This window comes from Microtus pennsylvanicus, chromosome 8 (assembly GCF_037038515.1).
Source record: "Microtus pennsylvanicus isolate mMicPen1 chromosome 8, mMicPen1.hap1, whole genome shotgun sequence".
Taxonomy (NCBI): Eukaryota; Metazoa; Chordata; class Mammalia; order Rodentia; family Cricetidae; genus Microtus; species Microtus pennsylvanicus.
In genome coordinates this window covers 7,302,656-7,324,210 of record NC_134586.1, presented here as the reverse complement: position 1 = coordinate 7,324,210, position 21,555 = coordinate 7,302,656, and the positions used below count along the sequence as shown (strand labels likewise).

The following is a 21,555-nucleotide window of genomic DNA, read 5'->3' as shown; positions in this document are numbered from 1 at the left end:
ATTCCTTCTTTTCTCCTCTTTCTGTGTGGAGTGTGTTGATGTGTGAAACATCTTACCTGTGAAACCCACTAGAGTGTAGGCATTTTGAGATCAAAGATCCTTCAACTTCATGCTTTGTCTGTATCACACTCAAGGCTGTCTGATCACAGACTGAGGGTGCACATTCTTGGTTACACCCTCGGGTTATTGACTATCAGCAAATTCTTATCATAACTGAACTACAGCCTGCCAAAGTTACTTTACAGATCTAGAAGAGCAAAATTCCATGAGATATTTGTCTTAGTTATCTTAATTACAATGGTCATTTTAGTGCCATGAGGATATATGGAGCTTATAGGACTTGGTACTTTCAATGCTTTCTTCACTTTCAACCTCATCTGTCTCCCTAGCCTGACTGATGGCCGTCTCCTTCCCTGGTATCAAGAGCAAATGTGAAGTCAGCTCGGTTGTGCATCTTCCCAGCTCCATGAGGAAGGCTGCGTCAAGATCACCCTGGCTTGTCCTTCAGTGACTTCATCTACTTGAAGAAGGGAAGTGGCTAAAGTGAACCATGCTAGTTTGAGAGAAAGAGTTGCACGAAATCAAAAGGAATGCTCTTTATTTGTAACAAATGCATGTATACAGAAGATTTATGCAAATTGAACTTTGTGTTGAATTATCGACGCCACACAAAATGCCCCAACAGATTTGTCCCAGAATGTTTACATAGGCTCATAATACACTAGGACATAAAAATCAGAGTTCAGTAGAACTCAGCAAACCCACCTCCTGTTGTGAGCTCAGCACTAAGAGCTATAGATAGTACAGTTTTGATTTCCCAGCAAGCCTTCGGTAAGAGTGCACAACAGAAGTAAATTGTGCTGAGACCTGTGGGAAAACACTGAAGTTAAGTTCACTGAGCCTTCCTTACGGTGCCCTCTAGTGAAGGCACAGGGTAATACACCTTACAGAAAGCTGCAGATCCTGGATTAGTGTTGGGCATGAGTTGGAAGAGAGCATGCATACTCTAAATACTATAATCATAAGCATGGACATATTCAAAGGAAAGTTCAGTCTCTAAATTGAAAAATTAGAAAAATTTATAATTTAATTGAGATGGCATTAAGAAAATCCGGGCATGCCCAGTCATGTTCATCTGAAGGACTATCTATTCATTCTTCATATTCATCAGTGTGGAACAGGATCCTACTATTAGGTATTCCAAGCTTGGCAGGATGGTGTCTGTTTTTATTGTGATATGACTCAATCCTTTGCCCCTTTTCCACATCAGCACAGTTGATGGTGGATTTACAATAACAATGCCTTTCTGAGCAGGAACTACTCCGGGCCTTTCTGAACACAATGGAAATGGCTACAGAGTTCAGCCATTGGAGAATTTTATGGCTCCTTTTATTAATAATTCTCTACTGTCACCAAACACGTTGATAATAGTCTCTCACGAGCGCCACTTTTGACACGTTCTTGCAGTATGTGTTTCTCGCGGGAACGAAGACCTGCTTTCCCCAACGGTAGAATATTTACACGTTTTCTAGGCATTGCACTGCAGAGCTGGGAAATCCGCTTCATTTCCCGTCTGAATTCGTATACTCCTTCAGGCATCTGCCCACATCGCTGTGTTCCATCTTCTTTGTGAACAGCTCATCAAAGGCACTCCTCTGCTTCGGAGTGAAGTAGTTTATCCAATCACCCACCACTCCTGGAAACACAAGAAATCTATCAGGCAGGAAGCTCACAGAGGAGATCTGTCAGCTTTGCAGTCACACGGGGACCATTTTTCACTTGCTTTTTTGGTGTTTCTAGTGATGACTGTGATGGTTTAATATTAATTTCTACAGTTAATAATTACTTGTTTAAAGAAAGATTTAAAATATATGTTATAGGAGGTCACTTATTCATTTCCTGACTGCCCAGACTCCTGAAATAATCACATAGAAACTATATTATTTGCAATACTCTTTGGCCAATAGCTTAAGCATATTTCTAGCTAGCTCTTATATCTAGAATTAACCAATTTCCATTATTTTATATTTTACCCCCAGACTTGTGGCATACTGCAAGGTTCCAGCCAGCAGCTGGCGTCTTTCTCCTCTGGCGGCTCCATGGCCTCTCCTTGACTCCTACTACTCTCTTTATTTATCTTTTTTGGCCTAGCTACACTCCGTTAAGCCATTGGCCAAAAGCGGCTTCTTTATCATTAACCAATAAAAGCAAGACATATACAGAAGGACTTTCCACACCTTTCCCCCTTTTCTGTTTAAATAAAAAGAAAGGTTTTAAATTAACATAGTAAAATTACACATAACAAGACAAGTATCAAGCAAGAATTACAGTTACAATATTTATGTCTATTTTATCTTTTATCATAACTAAGGAAAACTATAACTATCTATTCTTCAACTCCATCAAAGACTCCAGAAGGATATAATATTACCTAAGTAAACCGGAAGTACATTGTAAGTGACTTCCAAAACTCTAAAATTGACAGAGACATCTCGCTGCCTGTGAATAGCATCCATTAATAAAGAATCTGTCTTAGGCCTGTGCAAACAGAACTTAGAGATGGGGGAAACTAAACTGAATGCTGGGAGAAAGAAGGGGGAGCCAGGAGAAGCCATGGAGCCACACGCCGGTGACAAATGCTGGAACTTTACCCAGTAAACCACAGCCATATGGCGATACACAGATTAATAGAAATGGGTTAAATTAAGATGTAAGAGTTAGTCAATAAGAAGCTAGAGCTAATGGGCCAAGCAGTGATTTAATTAATACATTTTCTGTGTGGTTATTTTGGGTGTGAGCTGCTGGGTGGTGGGGAAACAAACAAGCAGCTTCTTATTACATATGTGGATGTATTTTTGTTGGAGTAGCCAAGAACATTCCAGTTTAAATGGGACCAAAGCCTAAGTGAGGCAGTAAGCACAGCACAAGTTCATGTATCCACCTCCTTGGTTCTTACACAGAGGAGGCTGGGTTCAGCGTTCACCTCCTTGGGTCTCACACAGAGGAAGCTGGGCTGGGAAGCACCAGAGAGATGGGGATCTCACCATAGTTTTAGAAACCCTTTCTATAAAATTAACAGTGAAGAACTGGGCACATAAACACCAGTTTCCAATACAAAATGTTTGGTGTTAAGTGTACATAGTCTGCTAGCCTCTCCTAATTTGAAAAGCTGTGTTTCTTGAGCCCTCAAAACTGAATTTCTCACTTCTATTATGCTCCTTTGTCAAACTTGGAGCTCGGGTTCCATCCTTGGGGTCTCCTTGTCTTAGGGCCAAGGGCACATTAATTTGTCTCTGAGCTTGTTCTCTGTGATCTTCTGTTTCCAAGGTTCACAAGGTTTGGCTTGTAAACCTTTTCAAACAGGGGACTATAATGTATGCTGTGTGTATAACCGAGAGCGAGGCATCTTACATCATGTGTTAAGAAAACACATGGCTGGATTGCATGCCAGACAATGTCACCAACAGAAAAGAAGTGCATTGTATTCTAGGAATAGCTTTCTTTTTTCACAGTTTGTGTATTTTACTGAAAAACACTGTTATTATATGATTTGCTTTTTTAGACAGGGTCATATTATGTAGTTCAGGTTGGCTTGGGACACACATATTATATGGATCAGGCTGGCCTCAGATCTGCCTACCTGTGCCTCTAGAGTGCTGGGATTAAAGATGCTCACATGTTCTTCATATGAGCTCAGTCCATATGTAAATTAATATACAGAGATGATATAAAGATAGACAGAAATAATCTGAATGCAGAAAACTATGACCTGTGGATTGAAACCTGCTAGCCATATGTTTTGGGGTTGTTTTAAAGATTTATTCATTTTATGTGTAAAGTGTTTTACATCGGTGCATGTGTTCAGTAGGAGCTGGTCTTTGTGTTTATAGCCAGCACATGGTGGTACTCAGGTGCTGTTAGTTACAGGTAGTGGCTTCAGGCGGAGTTTCATCTAGGGATGTTTGCCGGGGTCACAACTGTGGTAGGTTGGAGCATGGGGGTGGACAGCCAGCACAGGAGTGTCTCATGTTTATGGGGTGAGATTTGAGAACAATGATTGCTTTGTTAACAGGACTCTCAAAGGGTGATGTAATACAAACATCACTATGAGGGCTCAGAGTGCCCTTCTTTCTCGCTCTTGTATTTACGCAGCCTCTCCCAATCTTTTCCTTTCTCCTCTTTGCTCTTTTTGACTCCTCTGAGCACTCTCTGTTCTCTTTTCATCTCCTCTCCAGAATCCCCCCTGACCTTTTCCAGACCTTTTCAAGTACCACATTGTCTTTCTGCCCTACATTCTCACAGCTCATGCAGGCCAGCCATAGGTCTCTTCCTTCTCTCTGGACCACCCTTCCCATCTTCACTGTGGAAACTGCCTAGAGCTCATGATCCACGGACAGGTTCCCATGTGTGGTCTCGGCTTTCCGTCTAATTCTGGCCCATGTTTTTCTTGGCTCCCCTTGGGCTGCTTCATTCTCGTGGGTATTAAGGTCCCTGAGATCCATTTTCTGCCCCTTGTGCTATCCACTCTTGGTTCCCTCCCAGATGACTCTGCCTCATTCCACAACCTGCCAACGGCTCCCTGACTGACTTCTTGATTAAACCACACAAGCAGGACTCCCGTCACTGACCCAGGGTGGCCCATGTTTCCCACCTACACAGCTCACCAGCGTCTTGCTCAGTTCCCCTGCCTCCCTTTCCCACTCTTCTAGTCACATTCACAGCCTTCTCTACCACTCTGCGCCACACTGGCCTGTTTGTATGGTTCCTTCTTCAACCAGGAAACAAGAGGTTAGGGAAAGGCAAGGAGAGGGAAGAAGGGGGAAGAGTAGGGAAGGAGAGGAGAGGGCAGAGAGGGGAGAGGAGGAGTGGGGAAGAGGAGAGACGGAAGAGAGACACAGCTTCTTCTAGTGTGGACTCTGACCCCCCTCTCTGCCATTGGCTCCCCTGGACAGCATTCCTCTCCCACCATTTTCATAGCCATTTCTCAAACTTTCAGTCCTGGATCTGCAGAAGTATGATCCTGCCCACACACCTGCTCCCCAAAGTCGATGTGGAATATCCTTTTGTTTTGTTTGTTTGTTTGTTTGTTTGATTTTTCGAGACAGGGTTTCTCCGTAGCTTTTTGGTTCCTGTCCTGGAACTAGCTCTTGTAGACCAGGCTGGCCTCGAACTTACAGAGATCCGCCTGGCTCTGCCTCCCGAGTGCTGGGATTAAAGGCATGCGCCACCACCGCCCGACTGGAATATCCTTTTATACTGTGTAAAGTTGCAGCACTGTGATGTAACGAAGAGCTGAAGGGCCAATAGCTAGGCAGAAAGAGGTTAGGCAGGACTTCTGGGTTCAGAGAGGATGAAAGGCAGAGTCGCCAGCCAGATGCAGAGGAAGCAGGATGTGGAAAGGTAACTGAGCCATGTAAAAGAATATTGGATAATAGATAGGGGTTAATGTAAATTATAAGGACTAGCTAGGAATAAGCCTAAGCTATAGGCCAAGGTTTCATAGTTAAGAAGAAGTCTCTGTGTGGTGATTTGTGAGCTGGTTTGGGGACAGAGACTCTCCACACAATCCTGCTCACTGTGGCTCAGGCTGTTAGCAGTGTGCATTTTTGTCTAGAATATGAACTTTTGGAGAAGTGATGGTGTGTTTTATTCAATAGTTGTGTATTAGTTCCAGAATTAATAGCTTATTAATATTTACTGAGTTGAATGCTTGGCTCCTTTCTAAGCCTTGGTTCTGTGACTCTGCATAAATAAGGCTGAATTACAATGGAAAATTTGCACAGTTAAGATAATATCTGTCTTACAATGAGTTGGCAAGTATTTCCTGTGGGGGATTATATTTGGCTGGGTGAAAGGAGGCCAAGAAACACTTGCTCTCTGGTAGGAATCGTTCATGCAACTGTGCATACAAATGCTTTGCCTTTATAATTTTTAGACCATTTCTCCTATGTCTGGATAAAACTTCACACACTTCAACGCAGTTATAGGGGCTGTAGAGACTGCTCAGAAGTTTGAGAGGCTACTTTCACAGAGGTCCTGAGTTCAATTCCCAGTAACCCACAACCATCTAACTCCACTTTTAGCGGACCCAAATGCCCCCTTCTGTCATTTTTGGGTATTGCACCTATACTGTTATATACATTTTTTGGGGGAAAAAGAGATATATTCACTCACTACTTGCTTCTAACTTGGGCCTGGAGATTCACTGGGGGAGATTAATTCCTTTTCTTATGTCTCTATGCACATAAGCAATGTGAGGTCCATTGTGAAGACACGGCAAGCACAAACTCCATGAGAACTTTAACACAATCACTGCCATCCTTGTGCACACAGAGGAGATTGGTTCCAGGATGCTGTGGAGTGATCCTCTTGTACACTGTGAAAATGAGTCGCTGTCATCGTTAATAAAATGCTGACTGCCTGATATCTAGGCAGGATTTCAGGGCAGAGAGAATGTTGGGAAGAAGGGTGGAGGCAGAGGAACCACAAGTCAGACAGACAAAAAGGAAGCAAGAGATGAGCGTGCTGTACTGAGAAAAGGTACCACCATGTGGCAGAGGGTAGATAAAATACATGGGTTAATTTTAAAGATTTTAGCTAGCAACAAGCCTGAGCTATCAGCTGAGCATTTACAATTAATAGTTTCTGAGTGGTTTTTAGGAGCCAGGTGCTGGGACACAGAGAAACTTCACCTACTCCAGAATTCTCTGTCACCAACATTCTGAGATGCACAGCTTATATAAAATAGCATCTAACCTCTGCGTCCATAAAACCTGCATATAGCCTACGAAAGCTTCCCGTTATCGCTTATTATTTCTACATTACTTATTACAATCTCAATGTCCACACATAGTAGTTCCTTGCTATTGTTTCGGAAACAATGAAAACAAAATGAGTCTGCACATACTCAAGTATCTCCAGTCTTCGTGGCTGACTGCCAGATGAGGAAAGAATGTGCAGAAACCAAAAGCCAAAGTGCGCTCCCCAGTGGAAGCCACGGATGGAGCCATCTCCTCCTCACTTACCTTTCCTGAACACCAGGTTCCTGTCGGACGTGAGGGCGCAGATGGTGTGATTGGGGTCGCAGTTTTCTTTCACTGCGTTACTCTTCATCTCGCTGAACGATGTGTTCCGGGCAATCTTACTAATATCGCTGTCATTCACATCAAAGCCAAGGAAATCAGTTATTTTGTTTAGACTCTTAACAAAATCCTGAGCAACAGGAAAATTAAAGAAAGTAAGTATGTCTCTTATCTACTTACCAAATCCATTCCTTAAGCAAAATTTATTAATTGCTCGTTTGTGGCAGGATTCCCCTATGTCACCCTGGCTGTCCTGGAGCTCGCTCTGTAGACCAGGCTGGCTTCAGACTCACAGAGACCCTCCTGCTTCTGCCTCCTGAGTGCTGGGATGAAAGGCGTGCGCCACCACCCTCGTTTCTCCTCCCCGGACTTTGAATTTAGTTTGGTTTTAGCCTAGGCTGATGTGAAACACTTACTTTCTTCATTTCTTCATAGAATAGGAAGAGGACGTTTTTATCATTTTTGTGTTTCTCCCAGCTCAACACGTGATCAAACCAGGAGCCATACACAACTAGAAGAGAAGTACACAGCAGTGTTACTGTTTCCAGTGATGGCTTCGCCCACGTCTGGCTCCTTCCTAGTCAGCACAGAGGTCAGGAGAGCACTAGCTCATCAGCCTGGGGTGAGATTGCTGGGAAAGGCTCATTTCCTGTTATTTCTGCCGGGTGTGTGTTGTCAGGAGATGCTCATGGCCACATCTTTGCAAAATACTCTGGTTATCTTATTTCCTTATTTCTAGTAAATATGTTTATCACCATGAAAAGTAACAGCAAAGTCAAAACATATGTCTTTCTCAATATTTATATTCTGAGCTTTTTAAGCTTCTCTAAGGAAACATTTAGTATCAGTCATTTTCTTTCTTTAAAGTGACATTCAAAATTCCAGGCTTTTATCACAAACATTTTGAAACTTTTCCTTGAGCCATGGTCTTACTGTGCAGCCAAGGGTAATTCCGAGACTCACAGTAATCCTCCTGCCTCAGCCTCTCAAGTACTGATATTATAACCATGAGTTATCATGCCAAGCTTTAAAACTTATTTTTTAAAGACTCTTACAATAGTTATAGTATCTATTGTCTAAAATTTTTAAACCACATTAAAAACATAATAAATTTAAAAATACTCTATTCACTTATTTTAGTTTAAGACTGAACAATTCAGCCTTAAGTATTTATATGCAATTGCCATTATGTATTTTGTTGTGAAATGATACCCTTAAAAAATTCTCCAGGTTCAAAAGTAAAATATCCTTCACTGCGATCTTTTCAGCAGTGATGGTCAGAAAGGAAAGCCTGCTCTTGTCTCAGGACATCAGCTCATTGGAACCACGATCCCTAAAGCAGAGGAGGTTTAAATGTGTCCCTACTCACTGTCCAGGTGTCACTATCACCCCATCTCCAATTTGGCTTATGACCTCCGTGTCCCAGCTGCGATATAATTAACTCATAAACTACCCACAATGCTTGATGGTTTCAGATTTTGAGGAAACAAAACGCAAATAAATAATCCTGTAAATATACATATTTCTCTTTATTCATCCATTCTCACAGTAATGAGTTTCCTAGTGACATTTCCATGTACAGTATTATTATTTGCTATTACACACGCATATGCACACACACAACACGTACACACATGCACACACACACACACACACACACACACACACACTGAAATCTAGATTCCACATGTGAGAGAAAATGCATGGTGTTTGACCTTCTGAGTCTGACATATTTTGTTGTGTATTTTTAAACCAGGAAATTCTGGGACTACTGTGACGCCATTATGGAGTTGGTCTTCTCCTCTAGCATCCCCAGGTAGACAGACAGGAAACTCCCCAAAGAGCTGCCTCGCTTTTCCCTAGCAGTGCTTCAAGCTGATTTGCAGTCTTGTTCAATCTTATCTCAGAATCGCCCGATGTCCACAGCAGCAGTGGAGAACTGGTTTTTTAAGAATGGCCACCCTTTCCTGAGACTCAAATACCTGTAGAAGGAAGACTGCCTTTTCTCTCCTCCAGCCTCAAGGGATGAAGGATGATCTCACACCAGCAGGGTCTCAGCCTAAGACAACCTCCACCCTCTACCTCCTACCAGTACGCACTGCCTAGGCTCCCAGAGGATGTCACTGCCCACAACTGTGGATGCAGCGAGAGGCCTTGGGCAGCGAGAGAAGCCTGTGTCCTGCAACCAGGGATGGCAGCCGACTCAGTCCTGACCACTGGTTGAATGTACTCAACCTCACCCATCAAGGCTCTTTCAGAAAAAAATGAACTGCAGCGAGCCACAGACTGCACTTAAGAGGAAATTTCAGAGCTGAACTGATGGTAACTTCAAAGGTTCTGTTGGTCAGAATTGAAACTCTATTCCATGTTTCTCCAAACGGACGGAGGCCAGCTGGAAGAAGAGAGAACTGTGCGGGCTTCCTGGCTAGCGCTCTGTGAGAGTCCATTACTACTGTGTGCAGAGGAATCCTTAAACCACTTAGACTCTTCAAGTGAAAATTGGAGCTGATTTGTAAATCACAGTCCTCAGTTTCCAAGTTGTTAATAGAGCTTCGTGCAAAGAAAACTGAACTTCTAAAGTAAAGCCAAATCCTCTTCTGAGGGGAACTGCTTTCTGCACACGCATCGTGTGTCACAGGCTCACCAGGCCCTTTCTCCCCACTCCTGGCTTTAGCTTACACCCAAATTACCCTCCTCCCCAGAATGCCCGAGGGCAGAGCTCGCCCAGTCTGTGTGTCTGAGAAGTAAGAAACTTTACTTGGTAGAAACTTCCAGAACTTCCCCCTCTTCCTATAAAATGAAGGTTTGTTTGAGACATTATACCTTTTGGATATTGCACATTTTCCTCCTGATCGCAGCCTTCGATCAACCTGGTCTCTCAGCCAATGTCACTAAGGACACTGACCATCTGTCGCAATCATCTCTGTCACCTGTTTTACCTGTGGCTGTAATGGCTTTACCGGACAGCTCCTACCATTCTCTACCAGCCCATTCTGTCTTTGATATCTTCTCCTTGTTGGCTCACTCAACCATGTCCTTAGCAATGGTCCCCTGATACTTTAATGCTTATTTCAATAAACTAAAGAAGAAGGAAAGTCACTCAGCATTAGAGCAAAACGCTCCATCTTCTCCCCTCTCTCCAGTTGCTGCTAGAGGACTTTCTACAACTCCGAGTTTAGACTCTGGATATGTGCTTCCAGCCTATGGCTCCACGGCTCCCTCCCACCTACATGCATTACTGTAATGCTCTATTCTCTGCATTAGCTGTTTCTGCCTTCTTCCTGACACCAATTGTAATGCAAGTCTTAGGTTCTAGTTTCTAGAAGTTACTCTGAATATACAGCCATTGTATTACAAAGCAAAACTTTCTGCAATAAAGGGCCTGGAAGTAGACAACCCTAGGACAAGGCTGGAGAGGGAGCTAGAAGTGCCAGTGTGTTCAATATTAAGGCGTTAGCTTCATTGAGCTATTAATGCGGCCTGATAGCACCAGAGCAAAATTTAAAGCTATTGTTTAACTTGAAAGCTACTACCCAGAAAGTAAGAGGTAAATTAGATGGTGACATAAGCATCTGGCTACATCACTCTACTCTATTGTCTTCATGTAAGCAGGAGCTGAGAAGATCAACCCAGGATATCATAGAACCGTCCGTAGGAAAGAACCTCCCTGGATGCACATCTGCCTCGTGTGAAACCACACAGAAGTCTCCGTGTCTGGTAGAAGGGCTGAGTGGACTTCTATGATGGAATGTGGTCCTTTCTTAAGTTGAATCTGCAAGGTCCTTACAGGTGTGCTATTCTGGTAGTCTTCCTCTAACAGAAGGAACGTGAAGGATCTATCTCTAAGTAGTCTTGGGGCTTAACCAAAACCACACAGAATGAAGTACAGACCAGAACTGATGCCATGCCTTCCACCTCAGTCATCTAGTCTTTCTGAGCATGTGACACTCTTCAGAGCCCTTCAAACACCCCCTGAAGGTCACAGGCTAACACACCCATACACGCATGCATCTGCATGGCAGCACATGCAATGCTTTTGCTCTCCCTGCTGTTGTTTCATGATGTTGAGGTGTGTTTGTTTTGAGATGGTGTCATGCAGCCTATGCTATACTTGAACTTGCTGTGTATCCCAGGATCATCCCAAACTCCTAATCCCCTGCATCATCCTCTCACGTGCTGGGCTTCTATGTCCATCCTCTGTCTTACAAATAAGAACAGTAAAGTCATTGCTCACGTCCAAATAAATGTTTTTAAAGCTTTGGTTTTAAAAAGGATTTGTGCAGGATGGAGAGGCCAGATGTAGGATGTTTATAGATAAGAGCCCATTACCACTAAAGATCTGTTCATTCACCCAAAAAGGTGTAGGAGAAATGCCCGGAATGTTTTGTCCAACCATTCCCTGCCCTCCTCCCAGATAATCCACTATGGTGGTACGGTGGTCACTGGGTGCACATTTCCCCGGCACCAGTTAGCCTTGCTTCATTCTGGCCTGCCCTGGCACTTTTTATGACTGTCCACCAAAAACTAACATGTAGAGGAGGAGCAGGGTCACACGGCTACTTCCCGGCCTTCCCTATAGCTCACCTGCACGTATTCTGCGTGCAGAGTCATAGTGAAGACATGACCAGGTCGGAGCACAGGAAGCATAGATGAGAAGGAGCTACAATGTGCAAAATGGGAACAAAAAAAATAGTATTTGCCATCGTGAGAAAAAGCAGACTCGGGGTCTGTTCTGAAAAAAAAAAAAAGATGTGTGTTTAGACTCTACTTATTCCAAAGATGGACTGGAGGCAGAGAGAGGCATGCTAACCATCTTTAAATATTTAGAGGATGGTCATATGGAAGAAGAATTCATGATCAGGTGGCTTTTTAGACTGGACACCTTGTGGCACCACAGTAAGCAGAAAGATTTTGGAATAAACATTAGGTCGTGGCTCTACTCCTCATTTGCTATGTATCTGTCTGTGTTTGAATTATTTAGCCTCCCAAGTCTGTTACTCCTTGGAGTTATAAAACGAAGATAGCCTCATCTACCACATGAGGTTCTGGTGAGGGTGAAATAAGATAGTATTTACCAGTACTTAGCTAAGCATCTCCATCACATGGTAAGCAATAGTAAACGGTAAGGATGAAACCGTGCGTGGCTGGTGTGGGGTTTGTGAGCCTGGGCCCAGTGTTAGGATGCCCAAGCCTTCACTGCTCCAGAGGTTCTGGGAGCGACACAAAGACGAGGTGTCTGTGGAGTCACGTAACGTACCTGCCAGTCTTGAGTCATCAGGATTCTGCTAAGTGTGCAGCATTTGTCAAGGAGGGAACCTTATCTGAAGGACGAACTGAAATGGCACGAGTCCAGCCTAGTCCTTTGTGCCTCCTGCAGGAGTCCCTGCGGATCTCAGGATCAGCCTACAGGTCCTGAAACTAACTGCTAACCGCTGAACTATCTGCCCGCAAAGCTGTGAAATGGAAGCCCTTCTGGTCCACTTCTCCGGGCAGGATGTGCACGGGGTAGGGTTCAGCGGGTTCAAACAAGCACCTGAAGGAGTCCAGCAGGGATGGGGAGTGGGGGAGGAGATAGTTGGAAGAGATGGGGGAGATTAGGAGACTGAATTTGACCTAACCACATTAATTACAGGTATGAAGTCTCAAACACTAAGTTTTTTAAACCTCAAAAAAGTGATATGTAAATAAATTCTTTAACCTAGGCTAAGTAACCCAGGATGGGGTGGGGAATTAGCAGAAAGTTGGATATTCTTTGCAACTTATTCTTCAAGTAAAAGTTATTTATTAAATGTGTAACTGAGAAAGACTTGCAGTAGCCTACCTCCCCAAAATTGGGTCTTCCGGGCCTTCATCATTTTAAACTCATCTCTCCTAATTTCTTAACTATCTTGGCAAACTGTCTTTATTTAGATTTTTAAAGGTTTCCCCCAACCACTGAGTCAGGGGAAAGGAATGAGCTAAACAGCGGTGCAGGTGCAATGTGCCCTGAGCGGCTTTGTCAGTGTTTCTGGGAGCAATCGTTCGTTTCCTGCTACCTTTCATGAAATCAGTTTGCTCACGATGTGTTTGCTGGTTTCCTTGGGAGAATTTGTATGTGCATATGTACTTTCTCGGTTCACAGCGTCTTCCAGGTAACCTAGCTGCCCTTCGCTCAGCACGTCATTACTTCAGAAAAAAACGGTGCATGAAAACAAAGTTCTTACAAAATTAATCTCTATTTTGAAGATATTATAACTTACCCACAAATATGCTTCTCCCCAGAAGCCATAAAAAGGGCTGTGAAAGAATTACAAATTTCCTTAGAAGGAACAAGGATCTTTTCTTCAGCACATGGGTAGAAGCTGGCAGTCAGATCTAGCAAAAATTTGGAGCCCGCTTTCATTTTGAGCGAGAAAGTTCAAAACATTTAATGATTTTTTTAAAAGATGATTGTCAGGGTTGGGAGATGGGTCAGTAGATACAAACACTTGCAGCACAAATCCCAGGATTTGAGTTCAAACCCCAGCATCCAGGTTATAAGACAGCTGAGTGTGTCCAAGTGCAACTCTGTACCATCAGCCTGGCCAGGGTGGAGACCAGAGGACATCTTTGGTTCCCCATCGGCCAGAACCAGCTCCAAGTTTAGTGAAAGACCCTGTCTCAAGAAGGCAAGGTGGGGATGGAGAGAGCAGGACACCTAACATTCTCCTAATAACCCTGCATGCCAATGTGCTGTGCACACATACGTGCATACACTCACACACACACATGCACACTCACACAATAAACACATGCACATACATGAACACACACAAGTAAACAGATACAATTTAAAAATAAAACAATGATGGGTTGTTAGATTTACCATCTCCTTTGAGGAAGAGCTCTAAAAATGCAGCCCAAGTTTCAGGGGATGGAAGGTTGGGGTTGTCTCTGTAGTAGTGGAACAGGGACACGGCCGTATCCTTTGGATTCCTGATGACGTAGACAATCTGTTGAAACATGCAAATCCCTTATTCTAGGATGAAAATAATCACACACACAGTATCTCCCAAAAGAGTTGTGGCTAAAATTTACCTGTGCAAATTATACCTTTTATTTTTTTAATAGCTGCAGACTCAACACTCCTAGGTTCTGTCACTGGAAATCCAGTGTACGCAGTAAGAGTCATCACTGACGAAAGTCAGTGTACAGATTTGGATTCCAGAGGTTCTAGAATTGACCTGGATTCCTGTGTTTTTCACCATCTCCCAGCAGACATGGCACTCACAGCCTGTGGACAGCTTTCTAAATCTATTGACTAAGTGTGGTCCTGTCTTTCAGGGCCAGGGATGGGAAAATCCCTATTTATTGTCAGGCAAAATTACTCTTTGCTTGTCTATATGTTAGAAAACACTTGCATGCATTGTTATTTTATAGGAAAAACTATAGTTTAGACCTTCCCTTTTTGACAATTGAGTTCCTTGCCCAGTAGAACATCTAAGATTCCCTCCCAGTGTCTAGGAATACTGTAACTATAATTCAGCCCATAAACATGTATTCAGTGTGTGCTGAATGCCAGGCGATATGCAATGATCCAGTTCCAACAGTGAGCAAAATGGAAGTGATTTGCGACCTCTCTCTCAGTGTATAGTCAGCTGAGGGAACAGACAATGACATGTGCTCTTGACAATGGAGCAGGTAGGAGTTCTAAGACAGGATTACAAAAGGAACAGGTGAGAAGACCCCAGAAAACAATAAAAGCTGGATAATGGAGCATCTCTGATCATAGCCAACATTGCAGTTGAGGAAGAGATGTTCTTGTGTTTTTAATTGACAACCGGGGCAGTCACAATTTGCCTAGATAAGACAGAATTTGCTGAGTCATTTTTAATACACTGCTATCTTCCAGTAGCGTGTTCATAGTCCAAATACTGTGTGGCTCACATGAATAGTGAGTGCCTGGTTCCTCATTAGTTGAGAGATGTGTAAAGGTCAATATGTGTAGGAATAAAGAACCACCTTTACCCAGCCCCACCCAAGGTCCTCTCTAGCTTTCATAACACAAAGCAACCTCCCAGGCCTTGCCTTCTCTCACTCTGCCAGGCTTCCAGAAACCCAAAGATTGGCAAACTCACTTCTAAAAAGACAAAATGGGATAAAGTAGCAAAGATTTAAGCCGCCATTGATCAGTTAAAGATAGTTGTTTGGATAGAGAAGCAAGCTTTTGGAGAAGCCCTGCTGTTATATGTCTGTGATATCTACTCACGAAAATAATGAAACGCATTGTTGTAGATATAAGAGTCAACAGAGAAACCTGAAGAATTACCAGAGAAAGTTAGGGACTAGAAAGAAAAGAGAGTGTGATACTCTATGAGAGGCAGGGAAAGAGTTATTAACCAAAGCATCATGAGGGGCTAGAGAGATGGCTTAGTGGTCCTTGTTGTTCTTCCAGATGAGTTGAGTTCAGTTCCCAGCACCCACACTGGGCAGCTCACAACCACCTGTCATCCAGATCCAGAGGAATCCAATGCTATAGGTGTCCATGGACACCTCTACTCATATGCACATGCTCTCTCTCTCTCGCTCGCTCTCTCTCTCTCTCTCTCTCTCTCTCTCTCTCTCTCTCTCTCTCTCCCTCTCCCTCTCCCCCATCTTTTTCTCTCACACACAAATCATAAAAATAAAACCATGATTAAGTATCATAAAATGAGTTACAAAATATAAATTTCATGTCAGGGATTTTCCTAACAAAAAGGGAGGAAGGAAAGAACAATTAAGAAGAAAATAATACAACTATAACTCCCTGATGACCTCTTCTGCCTTTCCACCACACACCCCAGCTACACATGTGCTGCACAGACATACATGCAAGTAAAACACCTATACACATAAAGTACTTTTATCTGAAAAAAGAAAAGTCAAAGTGAAAAGTTTTAGGGGACATTTAGAGGGAAGTCAGCCCTGCACAGACAGGGAAGCTTGACCTACTCTCAGGCCTTCAGGACCAATCTACAAGCCCATCCAAGGAGGACCAATAGCCTGCATCCCATCCATGGAGGGCCAATAGTCTACATCCCATCCATGGAGAAAAGTAGTCTACATCCCATCCATGGAGGACCAATAGCCTATATTCCATCCATGGAGGACCAATAACCTACAGCCCATCCATGGAGGGCCAATAGTCTACATCCCATCCATGGAGAACAGTAGTCTACATCCCATCCATGGAGACCAATAGTCTACATCTCATCCTTGGAGGACCAATAGCCTATATCCCATCCATGGAGGGGCAATAGTCTACATCCCATCCATGGAGGACCAATAGCCTATATTCCATCCATGGAGACCAATAGTCTACATCCCATCCATGGAGAACAGTAGTCTACATTCCATCCATGGAGAACAGTAGTCTACATCCCATCAATGGAGACCAATAGTCTACATCTCATCCATGGAGGACCAATAGCCTATATCCCATCCATGGAGGGAGAATAGCCTACAAGTTCATCCCATGGAGGACCAATAGCCTATATCCCATCCATGGAGGTCCAATAACCTACATCCCATCCATGGAGGACCAATAGTCTACATCCCATCCATGAAGGGCAAATAGTCTACATCCTATCCATGGAGGCCAGTATTCAATTATATGCAGCATTGCATCATATTCGGATAGGAACAAGATATTCAACTTGCGTTTCAATGGACGGACAGATAAGGGAGTATTTGCTGAGTCACTAATTTTATCCTAACTTCTGGAGATCAGAAGGGAGTTATAATGGCCTTGGTTCTCCTTAGGGCCATTAAGGTAGGGTTGTGCCTTAAGGCTGAACCTTCAGTGTGGAGATTAAGAAGCACTTATCTGAGCTTTAGGTTCTTTACTCGTAAGTGGCCTATGACCTACATGTGCCATGTGCATGGGACAAACACAAAACCTCCCGGTTTAAGAATGCCATTAGTTACTGTAGTAAGTTCTTCTCTCCATCCCTCCCCACCTCCTCTCTTACAGTGAGCTTGTGTGTATCTCTCTTCTACCCTCCCTCCTTCTTTCTATCTCCCTCCCTCCCCTTATCCTCCCCCTTCTCTCCTCTGTCTCCAACGTTGCTGCCCCCATGTCTCCTCCCTTCCTTTCTGGGTTTGCATTTAACCCAGACATGAAGGATGAGAGTGTCTAACTGCCTTTCTCTGTTTGCCTCCCTCCCCCTCTCTCTGTCTCAGAAAGGAAAATTGTTCACTACGTTTTGAAAATGTAATTGAGTTAAGCTTCCCTTGCTCTGACAGACAAACAGACAACTTCCTCTGTTCTGACAGACAGACAGACAATTTCCCCTGTTCTGAAAGACAGGCAGCTTCTCCTGTTCTGACAGACAGGCAACTTCCCCTGTTCTGACAGACAGGCAACTTCCCCTGTTCTGACAGACAGCCAGACAACTTCCTCTGTTCTGACAGAAAGACAGACAGCTTCCCCTGTTCTGACATTCTGACCCTGCTTGGTTGTGTTTGTGTAGAAGAGGGAGCATGCAGAGCTGCAGTCACAGTCGAAGGAGAATCTTCTGTGCCTTCCGGAGTGACAGGTGCCTAGGTTTGTGTGGTTAGAAAATGACTGGCATGGATGGAGGAGGCTTCATTTCTGGCGATCCCATATGTGTCTTATCTCTCATTTCCAAACATTATTCTTGTGTTTTATTTCCGATCAAAATGTTCCTTATGCACATATTTGTAAAAAGATTAAATTGAATGTTAATGCCATACACTAGAAATTCACTTTACTTGTTGAGCTATTGGCATTTAGTGTTTTTCCCCCTGTATAGAAATGTTTCAATCAAACTGAGAGTATTTGTTATACTATACCTAAGAGCATGGTTTCTTCATCATTTTATTATACAAAAACCCCTCCATGAAAATGTAAATAGAAAAAGAAAACCGTGAAAACGGAAATATTCATGTAAATTATAATTGGCTTTTAAAAATAATAACCTATGAGTTAATAATAATGGCTTGAGGAAACTGTCCTTTAGCATTTCTTGTTATAACATTTGTTTCCTAGAAAACATAAAAAAATTAGATGTAAATGGCACTTGCTTTGCTGCCATCAAGCCCCACAACAAGGCAAGAACCCAAGAACGGTAGCTGGGGCTGCAGAGACTGGCTGCTCTTGCAGAGGCCCCAGGTTCTGTTCCCAGGACCTGCATGGTAACTCACAACTGTCTGTGACTCCAGGTCTAGGAGATCCGATGCTGTCTTTGTGTCTCCAAAGCCACTGCATGCACATGGTACACACACACCCAAAGGCGCTCACACATACACATACAAGAAAATGAATCTTTGGGGGGAAACTCATCGTTTCCAAAGCTGCACGCTGCGAGCAGGACTCACCTTACACTGCTTCTGTTTAACAGTCCTAGGAATCATCTCGTAGCTCAGATGTGTCGGGATGACTCTTCTCTTCGGGACCATCTTTAGCTCTTCAAACTTAGAGACGTCTCCCCACTCGATAGGAGATGTGAGGGTAATTCCAATGTTGGGAATGTTCTCGATGACTTCTGCTACCCAGTGGGTTCCTTCACACAAACAGATGATGAAATGCAGCTTTAATTAAATGTCTCAGCTGAAGAAACGGATGTAGAAGGTGAGCAAGTTAAGCAAGGCAAGCATGATTCTAATCAGCAGTCGTGACTATGATGCCCCCGAAACCTGATGAGTGCTAACTTGCTTTAAGTAGAATCCTGTTACAAGAGTGAAAAGGTTTGCAAGGGGTGCTTGCTGGTTCCCTGGCAAAAGACAAGTTGTTTTTACTCATTTCTAGACTCTTCAAAGCACCAACTCATGTACGTGTTCTCTAATGTGATTCCATGTTCCATGAGCCCTTCAGCCTTCTCTTACAGACTATGTTCTACCTTCCCCCCACCACATACACAAGAAGTTGTCTCCCTTTTCTGTCTCCCCACGGTACCCTTCCTCTTTTAGAATAAACAGCAGAATACAGTTGCTACAGTGTGTGTGTGTGTGTGTGTGTGTGTGTGTGCGCGCGCGCGCGCTCGCGCGTGGTCTCTAAAAACTTCTCACCCATGTGCACTTTGCTGCTTCCCACAGTGAGAACCTCCTGGTTTAATTGGTGACTACAGTGCACACCCGACTCAAAGGCAGTTTGCCTGCTCGCTGTTGAACTGGTTACTGGGTAGCTGCCATCTCCATGTGACCACTATTATGGAATTAGCAGCAGGCAATTGGACATTACTTAGAAAAACAAAATTAGCACAGAACCAATTCCGATGGCTAATGCTGGTGCGTATACAACTGCTCAGGAACCAGTTCAGAAGAAAACGTTTTAGCCAGGAAAGGACGGCTCTTAGGGCAGATGCAAATGTTCCAGACCCATAAGCATGAACTGAATAGAGGCTGTTTACTCATCACAGAGACGGGAGCAAGGCACGGTGGGAATTTGTGTGCTCTGATTTTCTTATTGCATATGATTTATCAACACTTACGTTTCTTCACAAAGTGAATAAAAAGGAAAGCTGTACAGAGCTTTAATTATTTCACCTGAATCTTTCTGAAGTTCAAAAAATTAAATCCTGAAAGATCATGTTCCCCTTTTCAAATAAAATTTCTGATAAATAAAGTTATTTTGAAAATGATTGTTCTGTTTGGTATTGTTACATCTCTGCATCTTATAGTACACTTAAGAAAAAAAAACTCACCAGATTTTGGGTAGGAAACCAGAAATATGTCATCTTCTCTCGCATCAAAAGAATCCAAGGAATCGAGGAGTCCTTCCGAAGACATGGAAGAGAAGAGGATGCCCTTGTACTTGTGAAGGAGGCCCGACTGACTCTGGGATGACATCGTCCACCTGATCTACTCACGGCTGAGTCCCTACACAAGCCGCAGACAGCCCTGGACCTCGGCCACAACCCCAGCAAGTGGCAGAGCAATCTCCGTATCTAAGCTGACATTCCATGTGTCTATATATACCTTCTGCAATTCTTCACAAGAATAATTTTTAAACCATCACTGAGCCAAAGTCTATTATAAAAATGGTGTTATCTGGATTTTTTCTGATAACAGAGGTTACAAAACGTTTTCTTCCACTCAGTTCAGGTTCATGTGCACAGAATACTACTAGGCAACCAAGAGTAATCACTGTTAAGATAATACTGCTAATAAAATCCTTTGGTCTAAATAGGTAAAGTCTTTTAGTCACTACAATGAACTATATCACTGAAGGAATGCTTAGGAAAATTAGATTCCTACTTATGAAGACAGTAGAGGAAGTAGCCAGTAGCTACAGTTTGAGGGGGAAGGGAACAGAGACATGGGAAACAAGAGTGTTTCCAGGACTTGGCAGATGAACTTTCAACAAAGTTTTCTGAGATACAGTTTAGAAGAGATACAATGAGAGTCGTAATACTGGGGTAGAAAAAGATCTCTTGAGGACAAACGCAAACAGGACGCTGGAGAGAGAAGAATGAACTCTTCTTTCAGTCACTTTGATGATAATATTCCAATATCCCAGGTTCCATCAGATGCAGTAATGAAATGCTCAATCATTTCAGTGAACCACAATGGAAACTTTGGCTTGCCTAACAATGGAAGGACCAATATACATTAATGAAGAAATGAACAAACTTTTAATTGAGTATCAAAAAATAGAGATATACTAAAGGAGAAATATTTGAAGGAGAAAGATGCCTATGGCAGCAACAGAAATGAAAGATCATACGTGCAGGCAATAGCAAAGAATTCACTAATGGGATAAACACATGAACTGAGAACAGTCACTGGGTTGTGAGGTCAGTACATGACATAAACCGGACACCTGTGCTCTGAGAGACAGCAAAGGGAAGTGGAGCTTGATAGTGGGGCTGTAGCTCAGTCGGTACAGTTGCCTAGCAAGTGTGAAGCCCTGGAATGGATGCTCAGCAACATAGCAACAGCACATGATGGTGGAGCCCTGTAATGCCAACACCCAGCAAGGGTAGCTTGGAGGACTGGAAATTCAAGGTCCTTTTAAAAAATAAAATTATTGTTAGGATTAGGTTTTTAATAGTTAATTTTTGCATCCCTCCATCCCCATTGGTTCTCTTTTAAACTATTTACTTTTACTTAATTAAAATATAAATCACCTCATTTCTGTCCTCCTCCCCCTCCCCCTGCCCCTTTCAAGCCCCCTCCCTAATTCACACCCTCCTCATTTTTGTTGTTACCTATACATATAAATGAATAGCTACATAAATGAATAACTCAGCACTGCCTGCATGTATATACTTATAGGGATGACCATTCGGTATTAGACAATCAATCAATGGTGCTCACCCCTGGGAAATGGTGATTTCCCCTCTCTCAGCAGCTGTCAATCACTCACAGCTCTTTACCTAGGGATAGAGCTCATGAGATTCCCATCATCTCCACTAGGGTATCAGCTGATGCTGGAATTGTTCAGGTCCTGTTTAGGCAGCCATGCTGTTGAGATTTCACGGGTACAGTTTCCCTGTCCTGGCTAGAAGGTACA

General features: G+C 43.2%; 1 protein-coding gene across 1 annotated transcript; it reads right to left on the bottom strand.

The window, feature by feature from the left end:
- Positions 1-1,389: 1,389 nt before the first annotated feature.
- LOC142855418 (sulfotransferase 1C2-like) lies at positions 1,390-19,889 on the bottom strand. Its single transcript, XM_075981912.1, has 6 exons — positions 19,745-19,889; positions 18,420-18,604; positions 13,927-14,053; positions 7,499-7,593; positions 7,026-7,212; positions 1,390-1,696 (listed from the first exon to the last, which is right to left on the bottom strand). The coding sequence occupies exons 1-6, from the start codon at positions 19,887-19,889 to the stop codon at positions 1,563-1,565; spliced, it is 873 nt and encodes a 290-aa protein (XP_075838027.1). The 3' UTR covers positions 1,390-1,562.
- Positions 19,890-21,555: the final 1,666 nt, after the last annotated feature.

Coding starts and splice junctions, on each gene's coding strand:
- LOC142855418 (XM_075981912.1), bottom strand. CDS start 19,889: ATGTCATCCCAGAGTCAGTCGGGCCTCCTTCACAAGTACAAGGGCATC. Junction 14,054..18,419: donor TTAAACAGAAGCAGTGTAAG/GTGAGTCCTGCT, acceptor ATGTTTCAACAG/ATTGTCTACGTCATCAGGAA. Junction 1,697..7,025: donor GAACCTGGTGTTCAGGAAAG/GTAAGTGAGGAG, acceptor TTGTGTTTCCAG/GAGTGGTGGGTGATTGGATA.